At 41.1% G+C, this 20,537-nt stretch overlaps 1 protein-coding gene and 1 long non-coding RNA gene across 4 annotated transcripts in view; one reads left to right on the top strand and one right to left on the bottom strand.

Annotated features, from left to right (window-relative positions):
* The window catches only part of SLC26A9 (solute carrier family 26 member 9), a 59,537-nt gene extending 42,931 nt beyond the window's left edge, over nucleotides 1-16,606 (top strand). For all 3 annotated transcript variants that reach the window (XM_083617115.1, XM_083617116.1, XM_083617114.1), the window contains 9 exons: nucleotides 2,222-2,328; nucleotides 4,582-4,651; nucleotides 5,840-5,932; nucleotides 7,009-7,128; nucleotides 9,392-9,688; nucleotides 10,280-10,334; nucleotides 11,982-12,127; nucleotides 14,911-14,988; nucleotides 15,119-16,606. In XM_083617115.1, the coding sequence (XP_083473241.1) occupies nucleotides 2,222-2,328; nucleotides 4,582-4,651; nucleotides 5,840-5,932; nucleotides 7,009-7,128; nucleotides 9,392-9,688; nucleotides 10,280-10,334; nucleotides 11,982-12,127; nucleotides 14,911-14,988; nucleotides 15,119-15,166 (1,014 nt within the window). In that variant the 3' untranslated portion in view covers nucleotides 15,167-16,606. The remainder of the gene's footprint in view (nucleotides 1-2,221; nucleotides 2,329-4,581; nucleotides 4,652-5,839; nucleotides 5,933-7,008; nucleotides 7,129-9,391; nucleotides 9,689-10,279; nucleotides 10,335-11,981; nucleotides 12,128-14,910; nucleotides 14,989-15,118) is intronic.
* Nucleotides 14,803-20,460, bottom strand: LOC310764061. Its single transcript, XR_014548996.1, has 2 exons — nucleotides 19,279-20,460; nucleotides 14,803-15,433 (listed from the first exon to the last, which is right to left on the bottom strand). It is a non-coding gene; the product is annotated as an uncharacterized lncRNA (long non-coding RNA).
* Between the last annotated feature and the right edge of the window lie 77 nt (nucleotides 20,461-20,537).

Raw genomic sequence — 20,537 nt, 5'->3', positions numbered from 1 at the left:
TTTTCTTGCTGGAGTTTATGAATACATAGGAATATATTGTAAATGAATGTTTATGAACAGAGCCCAATAAACATAACTTCTGAACTAAAAGTTCAGATGGTTAGTGTATGCAATATACAGACCTGAGCTAACATGACCAAGGCTACAGTTGGATGCCACTGTTTATCATGATGGGAATGAACCTTGGACGTGTGTACTGCTTCCTCCCTTTATAATGCAACCATTATGGAAGCTTTTGTTTCTGTTTTCTAATTAACTGCAGATTTGCATTACATTTGAGTCCTAGATTTAACTATGGTTTCGTTAATCTTAACTATGGCTAGTTTGAAAGCAATCAGCTTCATAACCTGTGGTTTCACAACATGATTTATTTTGATGGAAGAGCACAGCCAAAGTCTATTGCTATGATGCGTGCTGCCTTTTAGAGCCTGTTGCCAACACTAATAATACTAGTGGAGGGGAACATATGATTCCCATGCAAAATGACTCAAGTTCAATCTCTGACATGCGAAAGAGACCCTGAAAATCTCTTAACAATTAATACTGGTCTAGTCTAGTTCAGGGTGGCGCTGTGGGTTAAACCACAGAGCCTAGGACTTGCCGATCGGAAGGTCGGTGGTTCGAATCCCCGCGATGGGGTGAGCTCCTGTTGCTCGGTCCCTGCTCCTGCCAACCTAGCAGTTCGAAAGCATGTCCAAGTGCAAGTAGATAAATAGGTACCGTTCTAGCAGGAAGGTAAACGGCGTTTCCGTGTGCTGCTCTGGTTCGCCAGAAGCAGCTTAGTCATGCTGGCCACATGACCCGGAAGCTCTACTCTGGCTCCCTCGGCCAATAAAGCGGGATGAGCGCCGCAACCCCAGAGTCGGTCATGACTGGACCTTTTAGTCTAGTTCAGCCTAGTACAAAGGAGCTTCCTTTGTTGGCGCAATCCAATATCTAGAAACTGTCCCTTGAAACTCTTAGATAATGGCCCTCCAGGGAAGAAAAGTCCTTCACAAAAAAAGAGATAAGGGTTCCAGGGATTAGCTGATGTAAAATTTACTGGCATGTGTACCATGGAAAAAGCAAACGAGCTTTATAAAGGTTGGTTGTTGGATATTTTATTTGAACAAGATTTACAACAGTAAACTAAATTAGTGTAAATTGTGCCAATGTGTGTTCTCCAGAAACTGCTTTATCAGCGAAAAGAATAATCCTAATTGTTCAGTCACAGACATCAACAGTTTTCTTAAAATGCTGTTCAAATAGAAGCCAAGGGAGATATTGCTTTGAAGTTCAGAATATGGAATTACACAACAATGGACTTGAATTCAGTCTTGAAATATGCTGGGCAAAACACCTGACTCAGTGACGCACCTGCACAAGTAGTTAGTTTGGAACAGCTTCACAGCCACATACCCTTGAGTAAACTGTATACAAAAAGGAGGGATATAATTTTATCAATAAATCATTTCTTTTCAGTAGTAAACCCCATAGTGTTCAATAGGGCTTACTTCCAGGTAAATGTGTATAGGAATACATGCTGAAGCAAGTCTGAGTGCTCAGTAAACATATTGGGGGGGGTTTGTCAGATCAAATATTCAACTCATAGCAACCCCTGCAAGATAATCTAGGCTGCATCTTGTTTTTCCTGCCCCAGTATGGCAGAAGAGACGACAAAGGAAAAGCAGGGGCCTTGGGGCAGAGGGTGCTTTGCACAGCACCTGAGCAAACAGACTTTAGGAATACAGCCACACAAACAATTGCACTCAATTGGTCCAACTGGTGTAGATCCCACAGAACCAGCAGATATGTGCTGGCAAAAAGTCAGCACACAACCACTTCACCAAAAATGCACCAGTTTAAACACTCTCGGAAGAACTGTATGGGAAACTACTGAACCAGATATATAATTGTCCATCTTGGCCCAATGCTTGCTGTAGATACTCCAGTATCTTAGCTGAGATCCTCAGTTTTTCCAAACAGAACAAGAAATTTAATAGGCAACAATAAAACAAGTGTCTTAATGGCAATTTGAGTTGAGCAAAGCAAATTTGTCCACATTCACTTGAATGGAAGTGTCTAAGGAGGCAACAACTTAACTCCGGGCTACAATATCCCAACCTTAGCTTTGCAGATATATTTAAAATCCCAGGCCCGTCCACTTCATCCAAGTATCCACATTCCCCTCCCCATTCCCAGTGCAAGGAAGTGACGGGCTGTGTTTTATGTCTTTCCACAGGTGGTCTGGGTGGTGAGCTTCCTGTCAGCTTTCTTCCTGGGCTTGCCCTTTGGACTCGCTGTGGGAGTGGGTTTTTCCATCCTTGTGGTGGTTTTCCATACCCAGTTGTAAGTATTTTCCTGGTGTGGCCTGTGATAGAAATGCCCAAGGAGGGACATTTTCCATCATTTGGGTCAAAATTTCAAAGGCAGGTGCTACTCCCAGCACGTGGAACATGAAAGCACCAGTCCCTGTTAGTAAACAATGATGTCAGTTTCAGATAACTGCTAGCTAATCTGCCATTCCCATAAATATATTCCAAGGTTGGTATAAATATGAAAGTATTTACGTCAGGCTTAAAAACACCTGTGGCACGTATCCTCCTCTCAAATCCATTATAGATACAAGGGAACTCCCACTTATTACTCACTAAACTCTCAGTATAAGAGATAAATGTGATGCTGGACTATGCTGATATTTCATGTGGAGAGAGACCCAGAGAGAAAGTCAAGGTGATACCAGATCATGTAGTTGTGCAGTTAATTTAAAAACAACCACAACCAAATAGCTGGTGGGGAGAACTAAAACAGATTGAGAATGTGGCATTTCCGAGGGAATCTTTAACCCATTGTCCCTGCTGGGATCCTGATTTGAACCACACATACCCCACCTCTATTCATGATGGGAGGAAAGTGATCATTTTCCTTTCCTTGTGAACAGCAGGGTCAATGCCAATTGGGACTAGGGCAGGAACAAATTGTGAAAGGCTTCCCTCCCCCGCCTCCACTCCTTCACAGTCCCAAGTCAACTCCCTCCCATCCCCATTAGCACCAGTTGGAAGAAATGCTTTATATTCAGGGAGCATCTTTGGATGCAACTGTTTCATCATGGTAGACGATAGGATAGGACTAAGCACAGGGACCTCTGCTTTTCTTGGTTTCTTTTTTCATACCACTAAGGTGTCCACCAGGTTAGGTCTTTCACCATCTCAGAAAAATAGGGGGGGGATGTTTTGCAGAAATGCTTCCCACATAGGAATAACCTTGCATGAGTGTAGACTGCAGAAGATGCTTGCAGGACTCACCTTGGTATCTCCCATGCCTGCAATGTAGATAGGAATGTAGAACCAGAATGTCATGGACCCCTGCTGTCTGTTATCGTTGACGGACAGTCTTTCCCGTAAGGACTAGGAGGAATCCCCAGACCTTCTTGCCCATATTGGCCTTGCAAATTCAGGCCACAGAGAACTCCATGCCATGAGGGTAATGTGTGAATCAGCATTTATTTCCCCGTGGTATAATTCTGATCTTGTAAGGGATCTTGAGGAACCACTTGTAAAGGCACACCCTTAGTCTCATTCCCCCATTCGTTTTTTCAATGCTCAAGACTGCTCCCTGGTGTGCCACCAATTGTCACCACATGGGGGCACATTCATGACAAAAAAAAATTCAACTGAAGAAAACTTGAATGTCTACCATGTTCACAACACAGCAGTTTTCCGCTCTTTTGAACATTGTGAAACACACCCGGGAAAAAGAAGAAACTCAATCAGCTTTTTAATGTATATATGACACATTTGATCCAGAAGATACACTCTTCCTTTCTTCACACCCTCTGTCATCAATTTAGGATGGTGGTGAAGGAGAATAGCAATTAGGGCCTCACAAACACTGTTACGTATTGCTAGACTAATGAAGCTACTCTGTTTTGTTTAGCAAGATTAGAGCCACTGCTGCTGCTGTGTTTTCAAGAGGTTTCCTCCATTGGCCCAGTGAAATGGGAACCATAGATAAATTTATTGATATTCGTGGTGTGTTCAAATACAAAGCTCTACTGGCCTGCCCCTTTTATTTTATTTCCTCCAACTGTGGACATCACTACTTCTAGAGTGATTCTCCCCTCCCAACATCTCTCTTATTGGGATGAAGAGTGTAGGTTGGTTTCATAATCTCTCCCCCAATTTGGACGGATCTGGTATAATAATAATAATAATAATAATAATAATAATAATAATAATAATAATTAATTTATTTATACATACATACCCTGCCCATCTGGCTGGGTTTCCCCAGCCACTCTGGGTGGCTCCCAACCAAATATTAAAAACACAATACAGCATTAAACATTAAAAACTTCCCTAAACAGGGCTGCCTTCCAACGTTTTGGAACATAGCAGTGACAGCCACAGGTAGTTAAAGAGGAAAAAATTTGCCTGGCGCCTAAAGCTATATAATGACTTGTAATGAAGTTAAGCACACAATCCTTTCTTTTCCATTTCACTTGCATCATTGAACTGTATTAACAGGAACTTCAGTGAAACTGATTTTTTTAAAAAGGCTGACTATATTTTGACAATTGTTTCTTTCCATTTTCCTTCACAGTCGCAATGGTTGTGTCATTGGTCCTGTAGCTGCTACTGATATATACAAAAATCCCAAAGTCTACAACAAGGTAAATGGGTCAGAAAATAACCCTCTGCTTCCTCCTGTTTTTGCCATCAATACACAAGTGAGATGTTTGCTCTCTCATCAGATGTGATTTGAGTCTGAGCATCTATTTGTTGTGCAAATTTACCTCATAGTATTGATGGCCAAAGTTGGCCATTATTGTTCAGTAGAGTTTGAAATTCACTGGCAGCATTGCTCTTTTCTTTTGTAACCATTTCCATGGCTAACATTGTTCGTGCACCACTTCCCAAACCAGCAGTGGGAGCTCACTGCTTGCAGAGTAAATAGGAATGTGTATGACACTGGCTCTAGTATGAATGTCCAATTATGTTCCGTGCCATAGGGAATCTTATGTAAGCCAAACACATGGAACAGGCTCAGCAACCTAATCACTAAGGCATGGGTAGGCAAACTAAGGCCTGGGGGCCGGATCCAGCCCAGTCACCTTCTAAATCCGGCCCGTGGATGGTCCGGGAATCAGCATGTTTTTACATGAGTAGAATGTGTGCTTTTATTTAAAATGCATCTCTGGGTTATTTGTGGGGCATAGGAATTCATTCATCCCCCCTCCAAAAAAATATAGTCCACCCCCCATAAGGTCTGAGGGACAGTGGACCAGCCCCTTGCTGAAAAAGTTTGCTGACATCTGCACTAAGGCTCTACTTTGTAGCCTGTTTGGCTAAATTGAAGAGCCAATACTATCTGGGAAGGAACTTCACTTTAATTTTTGCAAAGGGTGAAAAGTGTGCAAGATTAGGAAAATGTACTTTCTTGCTATGTTCCGTTCCCTAGCAAGAACAGAGATGAAAGAGTTAATGGAAAGTACGGTAGTAACTCTTACCAAAGTGACACCACTTCCAGGAAGCAGACTAGCAAACTGAGGGGAATCCACATGTTAACAGGTGGCACATATTCAGTCCTGCAACAGGGCACACATAGCCTAGGATTCTGCCAGACAGCTGTTTAGGTGAAAGCTTGTGCTGGATTGAATGGTCTCCCCCATCTGAGATGCACTTACCCACCAAAAATGTGTAGATCTGGAGAAAGAGCCTGCTGCCACAGTGCAGCCACTACCGCCTGCATTCATTTCTCCTTAAATGAGTATGAGAAAAGGGTTATTTACTAAATCTTCCTCCTTCTAAACATCTCAAAGGACCATTTGAACCCTGAGAACTTTTCTCTTTCTTTGCAGGTCCGAGAAATTGAAGGAATTAAAATTGTTACCTACTGCTCCCCTCTTTACTTCGCTAATTCAGAGATATTCAGGGAGAAAGTTATTGCCAAGGTAAAAAATAAAAATCTACTGTGTAGGTGATGATTAACCATTTTTTGCATTACAGGAACAGATATTTACCTCATGCCAAAACCATTTCTTCATCGCGATGTACGATTTTCCTCACTAAGCAACAGCAAATGTCTTGCAAACAAAGGCGTATATTGGACCTGTTTAGTTCTCTCACTTAGTTCACTGACAAACGTTGGGAGTAAATAAATGAGTAAATAAAAAAACAAGAAGTCATACCACTTGGCTTTCTGCAACATCAGTTTTCAGAGGTCAGTCTACCTTGCAGTGACAAGCCTGGAACACCAAAAGTTGTGGAGAGATGAATAAGCTTGGTAGGGAAAATTTTCGAAAGGCTTGGCTGGCACCTACCTACTCTGATGCCTTTTCAGGGCCAAATGAATATATTATTTATTTCCCTAGGCTTCTCTCTCTCTCTCTCTCTCTCTCTCTCCCTCTCTCTCTCTCCCTCTCTGTTGATTTCCTCTCAGATTTCATTGTGGTTTCCCCACTTTTCTCTGTATTTTGTTATTTTATTTTTAAAATAAGTGTATGTATCATTGTCACCACCGACATCTTAGGAGGCAGAAGCAGTCACTGGGCAAACTAGTGTACTGTGCTCACACTTGCACTGAAATCTTTTGTTTGAATCTCATTTTGAAGCCAATATCCCTGCCCTACCCATTGCTTCCCAATGAATATAACTCTTGCTCAAGTTAGGAAGACACATTTTTAAATGTAAGCGGACCCATCTCTCCACTTTTCAGCTCCACCACTTACGGTAGAAACTGTGGATTCCCTGGGTAGAATCCAACATGCCACTAAGGAGCTCATTCCATTCTGCTTGCCTGATGCAACGATCTTGCCTTTCCTTCCTCCTGCGCAGTTTCCTGGGGAGTCTCCAGGACCACCACCACAACCCCGCCAATTGAGGTGGGGCTCAAGGATAGAGAGAGGGGAAAGCCCTGGGGGTCCTGGAACTGGCTTTCACTTGAGGGACAGGGTCGTTGAACATGGTGGCCCGTTTGTTACACGTAGGAGTTGAGAACAACCTGGCTTACTGTCTTTTATTTGAACAGACTGGTGTGGATCCCATCAAAGTCTACTTGGCGAGGAAAAAGTATGTGAAGAATCAAGAAAAGGCAAGGGCAACATCAGAGAAAACAAGCAAGCTAAAATCACTCTTCAGGAAAAACAAGGTAATTTAGCAATTTTCCTAGTTGTGAGAGATGCTTTCTATGCGTGATACATGAAGGGGTTAACCTTGTTGGAGCGACAGAAGGCAGCTTTGTTGGGGACAGAAAGAGAACCCTACTTATTCTGGCCTTTAAAAAAAAAAGTTGATCTGTGTGCTGTAACAGTGGAAAGAGGCTATCAACAGCCTAAAAAGAACTGTTGTTGCTGCTAGATTATGGGGTAGCATTTGTTTGCCACTTTGGAGAGAGATTTCACTAGCCTTCATGGCCACTCCTAAACCTGACTGGGACAGTGGAGGAGCAGTCAGCCTCCATATAATTTTTTTTTAAATTAAATAAACTTTAAAAAAAAAAAAGTTCACATAATGATGTGGGTAAGTCATTCATCATGTGTGACTTCATAGGCACTATCCAATAGATGCCCGTAACTTTCATGTTCCACATTTTGTTCTGCACCCACTACTACAACTAATGCACTAACTAGGGGGAAGGGAAATACATTCCTTTCCCAAAAATATTGAAAACAAGTGTAACATTTTTTGTAAATTGCTTTGGGTCACTCTGGAGAGCTGTTGCTGGTCAGAATAGATAATGCAAAGTGTAGTATGGTCAATGGGAGGGATTTAAAACAAAAACTTATCGCAGTAGGTAAAGGAAAAGGAAAACAAACCCACACTCTTTTCTTCACCTGGTTGGTGCAAGCCTGGCAGAATTTAGGGAATAGTGATCGCCCCACCACTACCACACACAGCAATTTCCATACAGTGGCTCTGCGCATAATTAAATGAAAATGAGATACATAATTTAAAAATCGCTATTTATCCCAAGTGTTGCTGTTTTGAAAACTCTGGCCTAATTCCTTGCCAACTGGAAGGACAAGATTATTATTTTTTTAAAATGCACAGCTAATAGCCACATATGAAACAGGAATTACTTGATTAGCAAGAAGATGTTTGCAAGTTGATTCTGCCACAAACACAGGGTGTATGGAAACAAACAAGCCTGCCTTACAATGAATGCACCTATAGACCACAGGAAGCTGCAGGTTAGACCAGGAACTGGATAATGGTACTAGCATGCAAATTGTTGTTGTTGTTATTGTTATAGTAGTAAAATTGGGCCAAACTGGTCCAATAAATGTTGGACCAGACTGGATTGTTTCCTATTAGTTTTATCATTGTAAGGCAAAGAATATTCATCAGTTATTTACTGCAAATCCAGTGCAAGCTACTGAATTCTACAATGAAAAATGTGAAGAAAATGTATGAACTTGTTAAAATTGGGAATTGTTGGACCATTTCTTCTTTTGCCCTTCATGCGCCACTTGTATTTTTTTTATAATCTATTACTGTCTTTCATTGGAATTATTTAGTTTATTTCATAAAATTTATATACCACTTGATTGTAAAAAACAACAACAAAAAACAACAAGCAACAACCCTCAAAGCTTTCTACAAAAAGAATTAGTAGATAAACAACCAACAGCTAGCACTGCTGCTTATGATTAATGCTGGAATCCCTCAGTCTCACCTCATTCAGGAGAGTCCTCTTACTCTCAGGAGAGCCTTTTTCAGTATTTCAAGCCAATGTTTAAATGATATGATATAAAAGTTTGTACTGTATTAATGTATTTGACGGCTGGTTTTGTTTTGTTTTAATGGCATTTTCTGATATTTTGCTAACCACTTCAGATACCAACCACGGTAGAAACGTGGTGTATGTGCATAAGCACACATGCATGTTGCAGGTTCAATCCCCGTATGGGACAGCTGCTAGATAATTCTCAGGGACCCTTCCAACTCTACGATTCTATGAGTCTATGCGCATATAATCAACATATTATAGAGAGCCAGTGTGGTGTAGTGGTTAAGAGCAGTAGACTCGTAATCTGGGGAACTGGGTTCGCGTCTCCGCTCCTCCACATGCAGCTGCTGGGTGACCTTGGGCCAGTCACACTTCTTTGAAGTCTCTCAGCCCCACTCACCTCACAGAGTGTTTGTTGTGGGGGAGGAAGGGAAAGGAGAATGTTAGCCGCTCTGAGACTCCTTAAAGGGAGTGAAAGGCGGGATATCAAATCCAAACTCTTCTTCTTCTTCTTCATATAACATATGAAACCAATATTTTATTTATTAAACTCATTAGTCACGGTTTGCTTGTTTCTTTGCCAATGCAACCCAAAGCAACTCACAATAAATAAGATCAACAGCAATGAAAATAAGTTAGAATAAATATGAACTTGAATGTGGTCCCCCTTCCTTTGCTACAGACTATGTCTCTGCAAGAGCTCCAGAAGGATTTTGCAAGCATGTCTCCGACAGATACCAACAATAACCAGACCTCCGCAAATGGTAAAAGCGTCTCCTACATTAACTTCAACCCATCTGAAAAGCAGGCTGAACAGGGAACCATTGCCAGTCATCGCAGCAGCACCTGCAGTGCTATCCCAGAATCAAACACTGACCCCATGACCACAGCGCCCCCATTTGTCAACTTCCACACAATTATCCTGGATATGAGTGGCGTTTGCTTTGTGGACCTGATGGGCACGAAAGCTTTGGGAAAGGTCAGTTTTCCTCTTGGTTCCACCTCCGGTTTATTTCTGTGACGCTGCACTGCCTACTGAATTCGTTCTCTTTAAAACTTCCCATTGAGTTTTCTTAAGTTTTAATAACAAGAGCTGCAGCAGTCTTATTTTTAAGAAAAGTTGGCAGGCACAGGGTAGCATTAGGCTCGTTTCAGCTAGTTGTAAACGCTGCCAGATAAGCAATCAGAACAAGATGCTGAATCCAAGGAACACAGGTCAGTTCCCAGAAACACATTTTGACCCTTGCACTCCTCCTACAGATCTCCTTCTGCTGCACTATTCAAAGCTCAGCCGTTGTTTACTGAGCCTGAACACTTGGTGGTTCCCATTGCTGTTCCAGGGTTACACATTGCATCAGTATCACCTGAGCTAAGCACTTTTGAAAATGCAGTGCTACATAGTTTGGTGTCCTCCCCCCTCCCCCCCGGCCGACACTGGAAGTGTTATTATGCTAATGTACCATGTCTTGAATTTGTAGTGCATCCTAAATTCATGGACTCTCAGATTTCGTGTTGTAAAAGCTAATAATATACTCTCGTTCCCTCCCCCACTCCTGGTCTCCTCATATAGCTGTGCACCAACTATCAGAGGATTGGGATTCAAGTATTTCTGGCAAATGTACAAGGTAGGTCTATTGCTCTTTGTACCATATTTTCTCTATCTTCCATTTTGAGGGCCTTGAAAATGGGCAGAGTAACTGCTGGAAGCAAATAAATATATTGCATGTAAAACACATTACCATTTTCATATTAATTGCAAAAATCTAGGCACTATACAAATTTAAAAGTCCTGTTCTGTAGTGTAGCATGGAGACTGAGTAGGTATTTAATAATGCAGCAATACCACAAATCAAGTTCAAACATCACTGAGCAATGCCCTCCGACTTTTTATATATATGCAAAGTAGCCTCAGAGGCTGCCAGGCTATTTGTCACTTCAAAATTTGCTTTCACCAATCTGCTTTTCTTCCTGTGCATGAAAAGATACTCATGCACCCTACCTCTCCCCCCTCCCCCCATGGTTGGCAAAACAGCTGGAGGGGTGGCCATAAGTGGAAGGGTTAAACAGGCTCTACAAATCAGGGGAAGAATCACACATCTGAAACTGATTGTTGCATGTAGTTTCTGTCCCTCTAGTAGTATTAAATATCCAATGTGAATTGGTTTTGTATCAGTTTTCTGGTGTAAACTCCTTGTTCCATTGTGGATGCTTTAGCCAGCTAAAGAGTTCAGGGCATGACAATTCATAACAAAGCCTGTTTGTAGCCAGCAGAAAAGACACACAATGCTTAAAAAATAAATAAATCACACAACAGCATATGAAGAGGCAGGTATAAGAGACTTACATGATTAAGGGGTTGGTGTTTTCTTCTGCTTCACTGCATTAATTTTAGATTCAGGGTTGTGTTTTTCTGAAATCATTAGACATTGCTAATGGTTGTAAATGTGTGACTTTACTTAACCATAAGAGGTACAATTTCTTGAACTTGATTGTTCTTGGAAATAGCATGCAATTGATATGCCAAAGCAGCTTAAAGCTGGAAGATGGAAACACAGAGGAGGGATGGCACTTCTACCGAGGCAAAAGTACAGGGTATTTTTTTCATGATTGCAATTCAACCCACATTTTAACTTAATAAACATATGAAATCATGTGGGCTTTCGCCTTTTGCATCCAGTGGAATTGGGGTGTCTCGCCCACAGACTACCCTAAAACAGCCTTGTTATCCTACAATGATTCAATAATTATGAGATTTCCTTAAGAGTGTTATGATAATGGTGGTGAAATTAATGAATTACTCTACATATTGGAGCTTCGGACAGGGTTCTAAATGATGTGAGTCTCCAGATCTTAGGGGTTTAATGACACAGTGAATCTTTCTATACCACTTCTTGTCCCAGAAAAAATATTTTGCCAACACATGACATGAGCCACCTGCTTCCAAGTGTACAGCTGGGGGGAGGGAACATTTCCCAACAAAGAACCTGCAGTCCCCCTTAGTCCTCTTGCTCAATCCATTAACATTTTGAGCTTCAAATTCAAACAGCAATAGGGCATCATCCTAGTTCCATATACTTGTGTCTGATTCTTAACAATTGCAACAGGCCCTATGGGCTTTAAATAGTATCATTTTGCATTACATAGGCCTTCTACCTATTATTCTGGCTCACAAATCTAGTGTTTAGGAAATGCCCTGACACAAATAGTTTTCCAGCACACAGCTCCTGCTTGCAGTTTAGTCTATATACCGGTAACTTTGTCTCCTTCGTTAGCCCAAGTGTATGATGATATCCGCACGGGGGGAGTCTTTGAAGAAGGAGGTCTTGAGCCCAGTCATCTCTTTGTGACCATCCATGATGCTGTTTTGTTTGCAACAATGAATGGAAACAGAGCCACACAACGTCCTGACTTAGAGCAGGTAAAGATGATTCACTGTCTCTTCACTCTTTTTGCCACATACGTGCAGCTCTGTGCATGTGTGTTTAATACTCTTGTGCTTTCCTTTCGGACATTGCCTTAGTGGTTATGAATCAGATTGGCTAATAGGCTTTTTCTTTTCTTACACTTTGATCCTGCCTTTTCTCCAATAAGCTCAAGATGACATACACAGTCCTCCACTCTTTATAACAACCCTGTCAAGTAGGTTAGGCTGAGGGTTGTTGACTGGCCCAAAGTCACCCAGTGAGTTTCATGGCTGAGGGGAGATTTGAACTTGTGTCTCTGCAGTTTTAGTCCTACACTGTAACCAGTATAGTATGTATGGATGCAACCAAACTTTCTGCCCTCTTCCTATTGTTCACCACCACTAACAGACTCACAGCCCCACACCCCACCACTGGAGATCCTATAATCAATTGCTCCTCCGATCATCAGATACTGTACAACTATTTTGAAGCCTAGCTTTGCACCTGTTAGAAACTTTTTCAAAAAAGAGAAAAATGCTAATATTCTTTCTGCCACAACAGACTCGGAAGAGGAAGCTTGAGGGGAATGAGACAACAGGCTCCTTTTAGTCATTAGAAAAACATAGCTGAGTGTCTGGTCAATGGGTGTGTGTTGGCGTGCTAGATTTGGAGAAAAGGGCTGCAAGCTGCCCTGACTACTTTTCCATTCTGGACTCATTTTATCCAGCCTGAGTCTTGAGAGAAGATAGTGGTCTGCTCTTCCTGGAAACCTATCACAGATGACTAAGTTTGAAACATGAAAAACAAAACAAAACATGAAGTTGTTAGTGGTCCAGTCTAAATGTAATGGGCAAAATCTGTTTGGATTTGGATAGGTGCAAATAAAGAAATATTAAGTATGGTGGGTGGCAGAAAGCAAGGACTAGACATGGTGGCATGTTAAATCGCCCCATATCTCAGTTCTGTGTGTTCATGCACAGATATAGACAGCAAATCTATACAATTCAGTGGTTCGTCTAAATGGAATGCTGTCTGGGCAGACAGGCAAGTTGCAGAGGTCATTCTGGTTTTGTGCTTCTTTCTCTAGAAGCCTTCACAGGTTGGCTTTTAAAAAATTCCTATGGAATTGTGGGGAAGAGCCCCAAATGAAGATCAGCAATTGATTCTGCTAACTCTTGTGGAGATAAAAGTATTAACTGGCCTCCCAGATCAAATAAACTCACTACCAACAAGTAACTTTATCTCATATGGACTGAGCTTTAGCTTATTGGTCATTACTAATCTCAAACACTGATTCAGCATGCCTGCCACCTCAATGGATCTGGTTAAAAGGAGAAATAGAGCCGGGTGTCAAAAGCATATTGATGATACCTCACTCTATTAGCTTGCAGCTGAATGTATGAACTGATTCTACAAAAACATTGTATATGAAGAGAGGAAAGATGAATACTATGGTTTTGATCGGTGGCAAAATGGCTCATTCAGACTTGCAAATTGCCACTCGATGCTGCACTTATCAAGTTATAATCATGCATGTGTGAGTCAGTCTGCAAAGCAAACCTGTGTTGCATGCAACAAACTAGCACACAGACATTTTATAAAAAAAATAAATAACACCCCATCATTTTATATCTAGCTGCTAAGCTCATGGGGTAGTCATGGTCTTGGTTTCCTTATTTGCATTTCTTTGCTTGATAAAGGACTTGTTGACCCAGCCTTCAGCTGACATGATGGAACACCTAATCATTGCTGTAAGAGATTTGTTGAAGGTGAAACCATCTGGTTATCATCTGGATATGGGGCAAAGGACTAAGTCCTTGTTCCACCATGAGGCTGGGTCTAGCTACTGAGTGAGGCATGATAGGAGGCAGATACGTGGGGGCTGGGCAATATTTTTAGAAGCCTGTCCTGAACCACACACAGACATTTGTGTCTACAACATTCATGAAAGATGTTTGTGTACATTCTATTTTTCAAACTTCCAACGATTGCCACTCCACTCACACCCTTAACAAATGCTATTTGAATGCATTGACCCTTCCAAGAACAACTTGAAGTGCCATCACATCATCCAAACTCCACTGAAACCAAACTATTCACAGAACCGTTGTCTCATTCTTACAAGACGTTTAATACTTGGGAATGAATACATTAACACAATGTATTCATTTTGGTATATGTCGACCATAAGGGTTTGTGTGTGGGCACATTACTGTTTAATGAATTTGCATAGAATAAACTGTTCCTTATACTAGAAAATGTTTGTGGAGCTCGCTGACATGTAGATCTAGTGCCAGAACAGTGTAACAAAGCACTACAAACATGTTACAGTGCCTACAAATAACAATTATACCCCATGTTACAATACAATAAATATTTATTACTTGTAGCCATAGGCCATTGCAAAGAGGGGAGAGTACAACTGGAAACTCGGGGAAGGGAGAGTGCTCCCACAGGCATCTGGTTGACCACTGTGAGAACAGGATGCTGGACTAGATGGGTCATTGGCCTGATCTAAAAGCCTCTTCTTATATTCATGACCACGATGTTTGCAGCAGCAGCTGAAAAAGTACACAATAGTTGCTGTATATACTATCTATTACTGCATTACATTGGGGAGATCATCTTAAATAAATATATATTGAGCTGTCCCCTTGCTAGTATTTGTATTGGTAATTAAATCTTTTAGAGTCTTGTGCTGACCTTTGGTTTTAAACAAATAAATGGCTGACTAGCAACATTATCACGTTTTTTAGCTTGCAAACAATAACTGGTGATTTGTCATGCTTCCATACAGAGGTCAAGTCAGATAGAAGTCTCTATCTCTGATGAATCATTGGAAGACAGCAGCGCTGAATTTCAAAACTTAGAAGAGGTAAGTTAAAAGAAAAATGTGGTAATAAGTGAAATGTCTGAGCGCTCATTCTTCTTAGTACATTTCTGGCCTGTTACTAGTATTCTCAACATCAGTTACTCTAACCCAAATCTTTTTTTTTTTCTCCTAGGAAATGTTTGGAAGCATTTTTCATTCGGATGCACAGACAGCACTGTGAGCTCATGAGAAACACTCATATGATGGCAAACTTCTTGACCAAGACATTGCTTTATGAAGAGATGTCCCTGTGTCTGAATAGCAAGGAAAATAGCCTTTGTGCATTTTTGGAATGGGACCATTGGTGCTTTTGCATCCCAGAGGCTTCTGACCTGATGATCTCTTCTGCCTCCATTCATCTCTGGTTATTGAAATGCAGAGCAAGCGATTCTTGAAGCAGTTGGCATGGGCGACAGAAGGAGAAACTCAGGGAATATTCTTCATCTATCTAGAAGAAGCAGAAGAATAGCAGGACTATAATGACTTCTCTCTAGGCCTCATCCCACACTTCAAGCAATTCTTATGAACCCTTCAGGATGTATCTAGCATACACACATACCCAGGAACTCTCAGTCATCACCCTTGTTTTTATTAAGAGAAATACGAGGAAACACAGAGAACATATGATTGATCAACAGACATAACTCTCATGAGGTGTAGTTATTTGGGGTTTATTAAGGGGACGTTTGCTTCCAAAGTGTGAACTGATTTTATAGAGTTCACACTAAAATTAAGCATGTCTCTGAAGATGTTGCCCAATTATTCCTCTGCTTTCATCACTACAGCCTAATACAGCACTCTTTGTTTCTATGGTCTAAATGCACCACCAGTATGTTTAGTGACCATCCATCATTTCTTGAAACATGTGCTGTATTTGCTGTGGTACTGAGCCTTATCAAACTACTGCCTAGAAGTAATGTTGTATTCTCTATTACAACTCCCCATTTTTAAAGAACAGTTCTTTTCAGGGGTAGGTGTGTGTGTGTTGGTGTGTGTGTAAATTACTTTCCATAGGAACTACATGCATAGACAGACCCTTTCAGAGTGCTTTGAATCCAAAAACTGTAACTGTCTTTTGACTGCTGCTTCTACCTTGTGTCTAGAAATTGCAAGATAATAGCTACTTGCACAGTATTTTGGTGCTTTAGTTTCCTGTTCTCAATAACTAAACATTTAGAAAACATTCAGCTTAAGTTCATATTGAGAAATAAACAAAACTTCTGAAGGGGCCAATTTTCCTGGGACCTGTTTGCCAATCCCATACATATTCTGTATGGGATAAAAGGGTAAATTGTACCTCTTAAATACTATATTGAAAATACTCAGATTGCAGTCTACTCAATGCTTAGACTTCACCTCAGATGCAATTTTGGTTGGAGGACTCTAACTTGATTTACAGGACAAAGTTCAAGGGCAACGTTTGGTTTATTATTTGATCCCTCTCAAGCTATTTTAATCTATGCAAACATTCTCGTGGATTTTCTTTAACGTGTGTCACAGACGGGGAGAATCTACCTCTCAGGCAGACCTGCCTGACTAGTTAACCTAGAAGAAGTTGTCTTTTTAAATTTTATTTTGTAAATGCGAATTAATTTTTATATAAAAATGTGAATAATGCAAATGATGTTTTCGTTTTCTGTTGTAATTCCTTCTAGCAGCCCCAAGGTGTTGAATATGTAATGCCTATGACTTAAGGTTAAATGTTCTAAAGTAAATGCTAAGCCTAAGATATACAGCACAAGCCAGAGAACATGAAAAAACAAACCAAATAAAAGGTTGGCCATTCTGATGCGGCACTGTGCTGAAATAAGTCATAGTTTGGTTCATCATGTCTTCTGAACCCAGACTCACGGTTTAGCCCTCTCCAGAATAACCATCAGTTGCATTCAAAGCTTGTCCTATGGTTTACTGCTTGTGTTTTGTCTGCCGTAGCTAAATCACAAGCCCAGGTTAAGACAATACACTAAGTCAAACTATGGCTTAACTCAGCACAGCACAGCAGCAAAACAACAAGAGAGGAGTAAAGCAACTGCAGTCTTCTCTTCCAAAGGCCACACACACACTTGGGCATGCACACTGAGATGTGGTTTGGTTTAAGTGTTACATGTGAACCAGGTGAGGGGTGGGGTGCAATCAAACCACTCTAGGAGTTTCCAAATAAAATAAAAAATAAGAAATGGAAATGGAAATAACTTGAAACAGAAATAAAATTATCTCTCCCCCCGCCCCAAATCTACATTGTTCTAACTAGTGGAAAATCACAGAGATTTCAAATGCATGCTTAATGTAGATGATTTTGGAACTTTAAAAATATATTGTTTTAAAGCTGCATCCAAGTGTTTGTTTAATTCTTATAATTGTCTTAAACAATAAGAAGAAAAAAACATTGAGATGTAATCTGAATAAGATAATGCAGCTGCATTATAGCTTCCAGATAAATGGTGCCCAGCTTGCAAAGAAAACAGAACTTCATGAATCATCTACTGTGGGCAAAAATATCTTGGATTACAACATCCAAGTTTCCTTAGTTTCGTTCTGCATAATAACTCATCCCCAGAGGCACATATAAATAGAGGCGGTGGGGTTTTTTTTGTTTGTTTTTTGAAGCCAGGTCCAGTCAAAGGCCCAGCATGCATGCCACATTAAACCAGTTTAAAACAAACTATAGTGAAAGCTCCTCTCTTGCACCTGTTGTGCCACCAACGAAACAAAAGTGTACTGCAGGGGATAAAAATGATGCAATACTGTCTACATAAAAACATAAAAGTCTGCTGGGATAGGTCAACAGCCCATCTAGTCCAGCATCCCTGTTTGAGACCACATAACACCGGTCCTGAAAGACCTACATTGGCACCCAGTAAGTTTCTGAGCACAATTCAAAGTGTTGGCGCTGACCTTTAAAGCCCTAAACGGCCTCGGTCCAGTATACCTGAAGGAACATCTCCACCCCCATTGTTCTGCCCGGACAATGAGGTCCAGCACCGAGGGCCTTCTGGCGGTTCCCTCACTGCGAGAGGCCAAGTTACAGGGAACCAGGCAGAGGGCCTTTTCAGTTGTGGCGCCCACCCTGTGGAACGCCCTCCCTTCAGATGTGAAGGAAATAAACAACTCCCTGACTTTTAGAAGACATCTGAAGGAAGCCCTGTTTCGGGAAGTTTTTAATGTTTGATGTTTCAGTGTATTTTTAATATTTTGTTGGAAGCCGCCCAGAGTGGCTGGGGAAACCGAGCCAAATGGGCGGGGTAGAAATAATAAATTATTATTATTATTACTACTACTACTTACAGTGTCCAACCAAAAGCCTAAACAAAAATTTTTTTTTCCTTCCAGTAGCACCTTAAAGACCAACTAAGTTAGTTCTTGGTATGAGCTTTCGTGTGCATGCACACTTCTTCAGATACACAACCAAAAGCCTGTTGGAAACCTGCAAGAAGACAAATGGCATCCAGAGGCAAGCTGCCTCTGATAGTGGAAGTAGAACATAGCCATTGCGGCTAGTAGCCCCTAACAGCCTTATCATCAATGAATTTGTATAATCTTCTTTCAAATCCCTTCCAGTTGATGGCCATCTCTAGTTTTTGTGGGAGCAAATGACATAGTTTATACTATGTGCTATGTACGGTAAGTCCTTTCTTCTGAATGTTCAGCTTCACTGGGTGTCCACAAATTCTAGTGTTATGAGAGAGGGAGAAAAACGTCTCCCCCTCCACTTTCTCTATGCATCATTTAATACACCTCTGTGATGTCTCCTCTTACTTTTTCTCCCAAATGTTACAAACTTTTCTCACAGGGGAGTTGCTCCATCCCCTTAATTATTTGTGTTGCCCTTTTCGGAACCTTTCCTACTCTACAATATCCTTTTTGAGGTGAGGCAACCACACAGTGTTCCAAGTGTGATTGCACAATTAGGTTTGTATAATGTCATTATGATATCAACAGTTTTATTTTGCAATTCCATTCCTAATGATTCCTAGCATGCAATTCGCCTTTTTAACAGCTGTTGCACACTGGGTTGACATCTTCATAAGCTATCCACTATGATTCCAAGGTCTTGTTCCTGGTCAGTCACTGCCAATTCAGACCCCATATGTGAAATTAAGATTTATTTATTTTTGTCCCAATGTGTTACACTTGTCCATACTGAACTGCATTTGCCATTTTATTCCCTACAATTTAGTTTGTATAGATACTTTTGGAGCTCTTCACAATCTCTTTTAACCACCCTTAACAATTTGATAACATTCACTAACTTGGCTAAAAGTCTGGATAAAAGTCTGTGTTTTTAGTACTTACCCAACAGGTCTGATTTAAATATAAACCACAGAGCAGAGCCTGAGATGATAATCTTAAAATCTAGGTAGGTTCATATGGATCGAGACAGTCCTTTAGGTATCCTTTATAGAATAAGAAAAATATGATTTTAAAATAAGTGTGAAAGTACTACACATTTTGACAAGGAGGGTGTTAACTCACACCATCCAAGGTATCTGAATACTAACTGCCGTGTAGCAAGAGAACTGTATTTTCCCATCAACATCAGTCTGCATTAGGAAAAGTTTAAATGTCCCCACAATGAAGGCAAGATGTCTGCTCACCCTATAACAGTTACAGCATGGCAGTAGATTCTCAAAAAAAGAACCATTCTATACAAGTCATCAAGTATGAAGCATACCTGTCCCCACCACATATTAGATCATATCCATTTAGGGGGAAACAATGTTTACCCAATCTATGCAGTCATTAACAGCCCAATCTGTTGTCATGGTACAAGAAATATTTGCACTTGAAATGTACTATCCCAGCTAGCACCCCAGTAGTCTGGATGTATGCGTTGGTTCTTGAAAGTAAGCCCTAGCTGAATTTATTGTACTTCTCTTTTGCCCAATTATTTGGGCATAGGTAGAACTCTGAATATTAGGGATACAATCCCTCCAAGTACTAGGTTAATACCAGCTCTTTACCTACAGCATTGCCTGAAAATAATCTCCAACCTTGCTGATAAAGACGGGCTTAAATGTTGAATACCTCATCTATTCCAAACAATGTGCAGACCTGGTTTTTCATGCCCAGGAACACCTCCGTCCCGCAACCACCCCCTAGTTCCAGAAGTTCTGGGGTTCTAGAAATCTCGTTTGCAACTCTGTAGTATTTTTGATGGTCCTCATAAAGATATTAACAACTTTGTTTCTTTGAAATCCCCCCCTGGACCCACACTGCTATTTTCACTCTTTATTGAGCAGCGCAATCCTATGCATGCCACCTTTACTCAGAAGCAAGCACCACAGCAGGGCCAGCCCAAGACATTTTGGCACCTGGTGCAAACCAAACATAGTCATGTGTCCCTTGCCTGGAAGAGGAATACTGAGCTCTACATCAGGAGCAGGCAGCAAGTGAAGATCTCCATGTGATGTATTCCTTGGGAGGCCGGATCTGCTGCCCCTGGCAATCCTGTCCGCCGCCCCCCTCTTGTCACCTTACCTTGCCTCATGAGAGGCCCTGCCTTGCCCTGCCCCACTGTGTTCAATAGGACTTATTCCAAGGTAACCGTGAAT

This window comes from Podarcis filfolensis (genome assembly GCF_964270895.1).
Source record: "Podarcis filfolensis genome assembly, chromosome: 6".
Taxonomy (NCBI): Eukaryota; Metazoa; Chordata; class Lepidosauria; order Squamata; family Lacertidae; genus Podarcis; species Podarcis filfolensis.
This window is presented reverse-complemented; position numbering and strand designations above follow the sequence as displayed.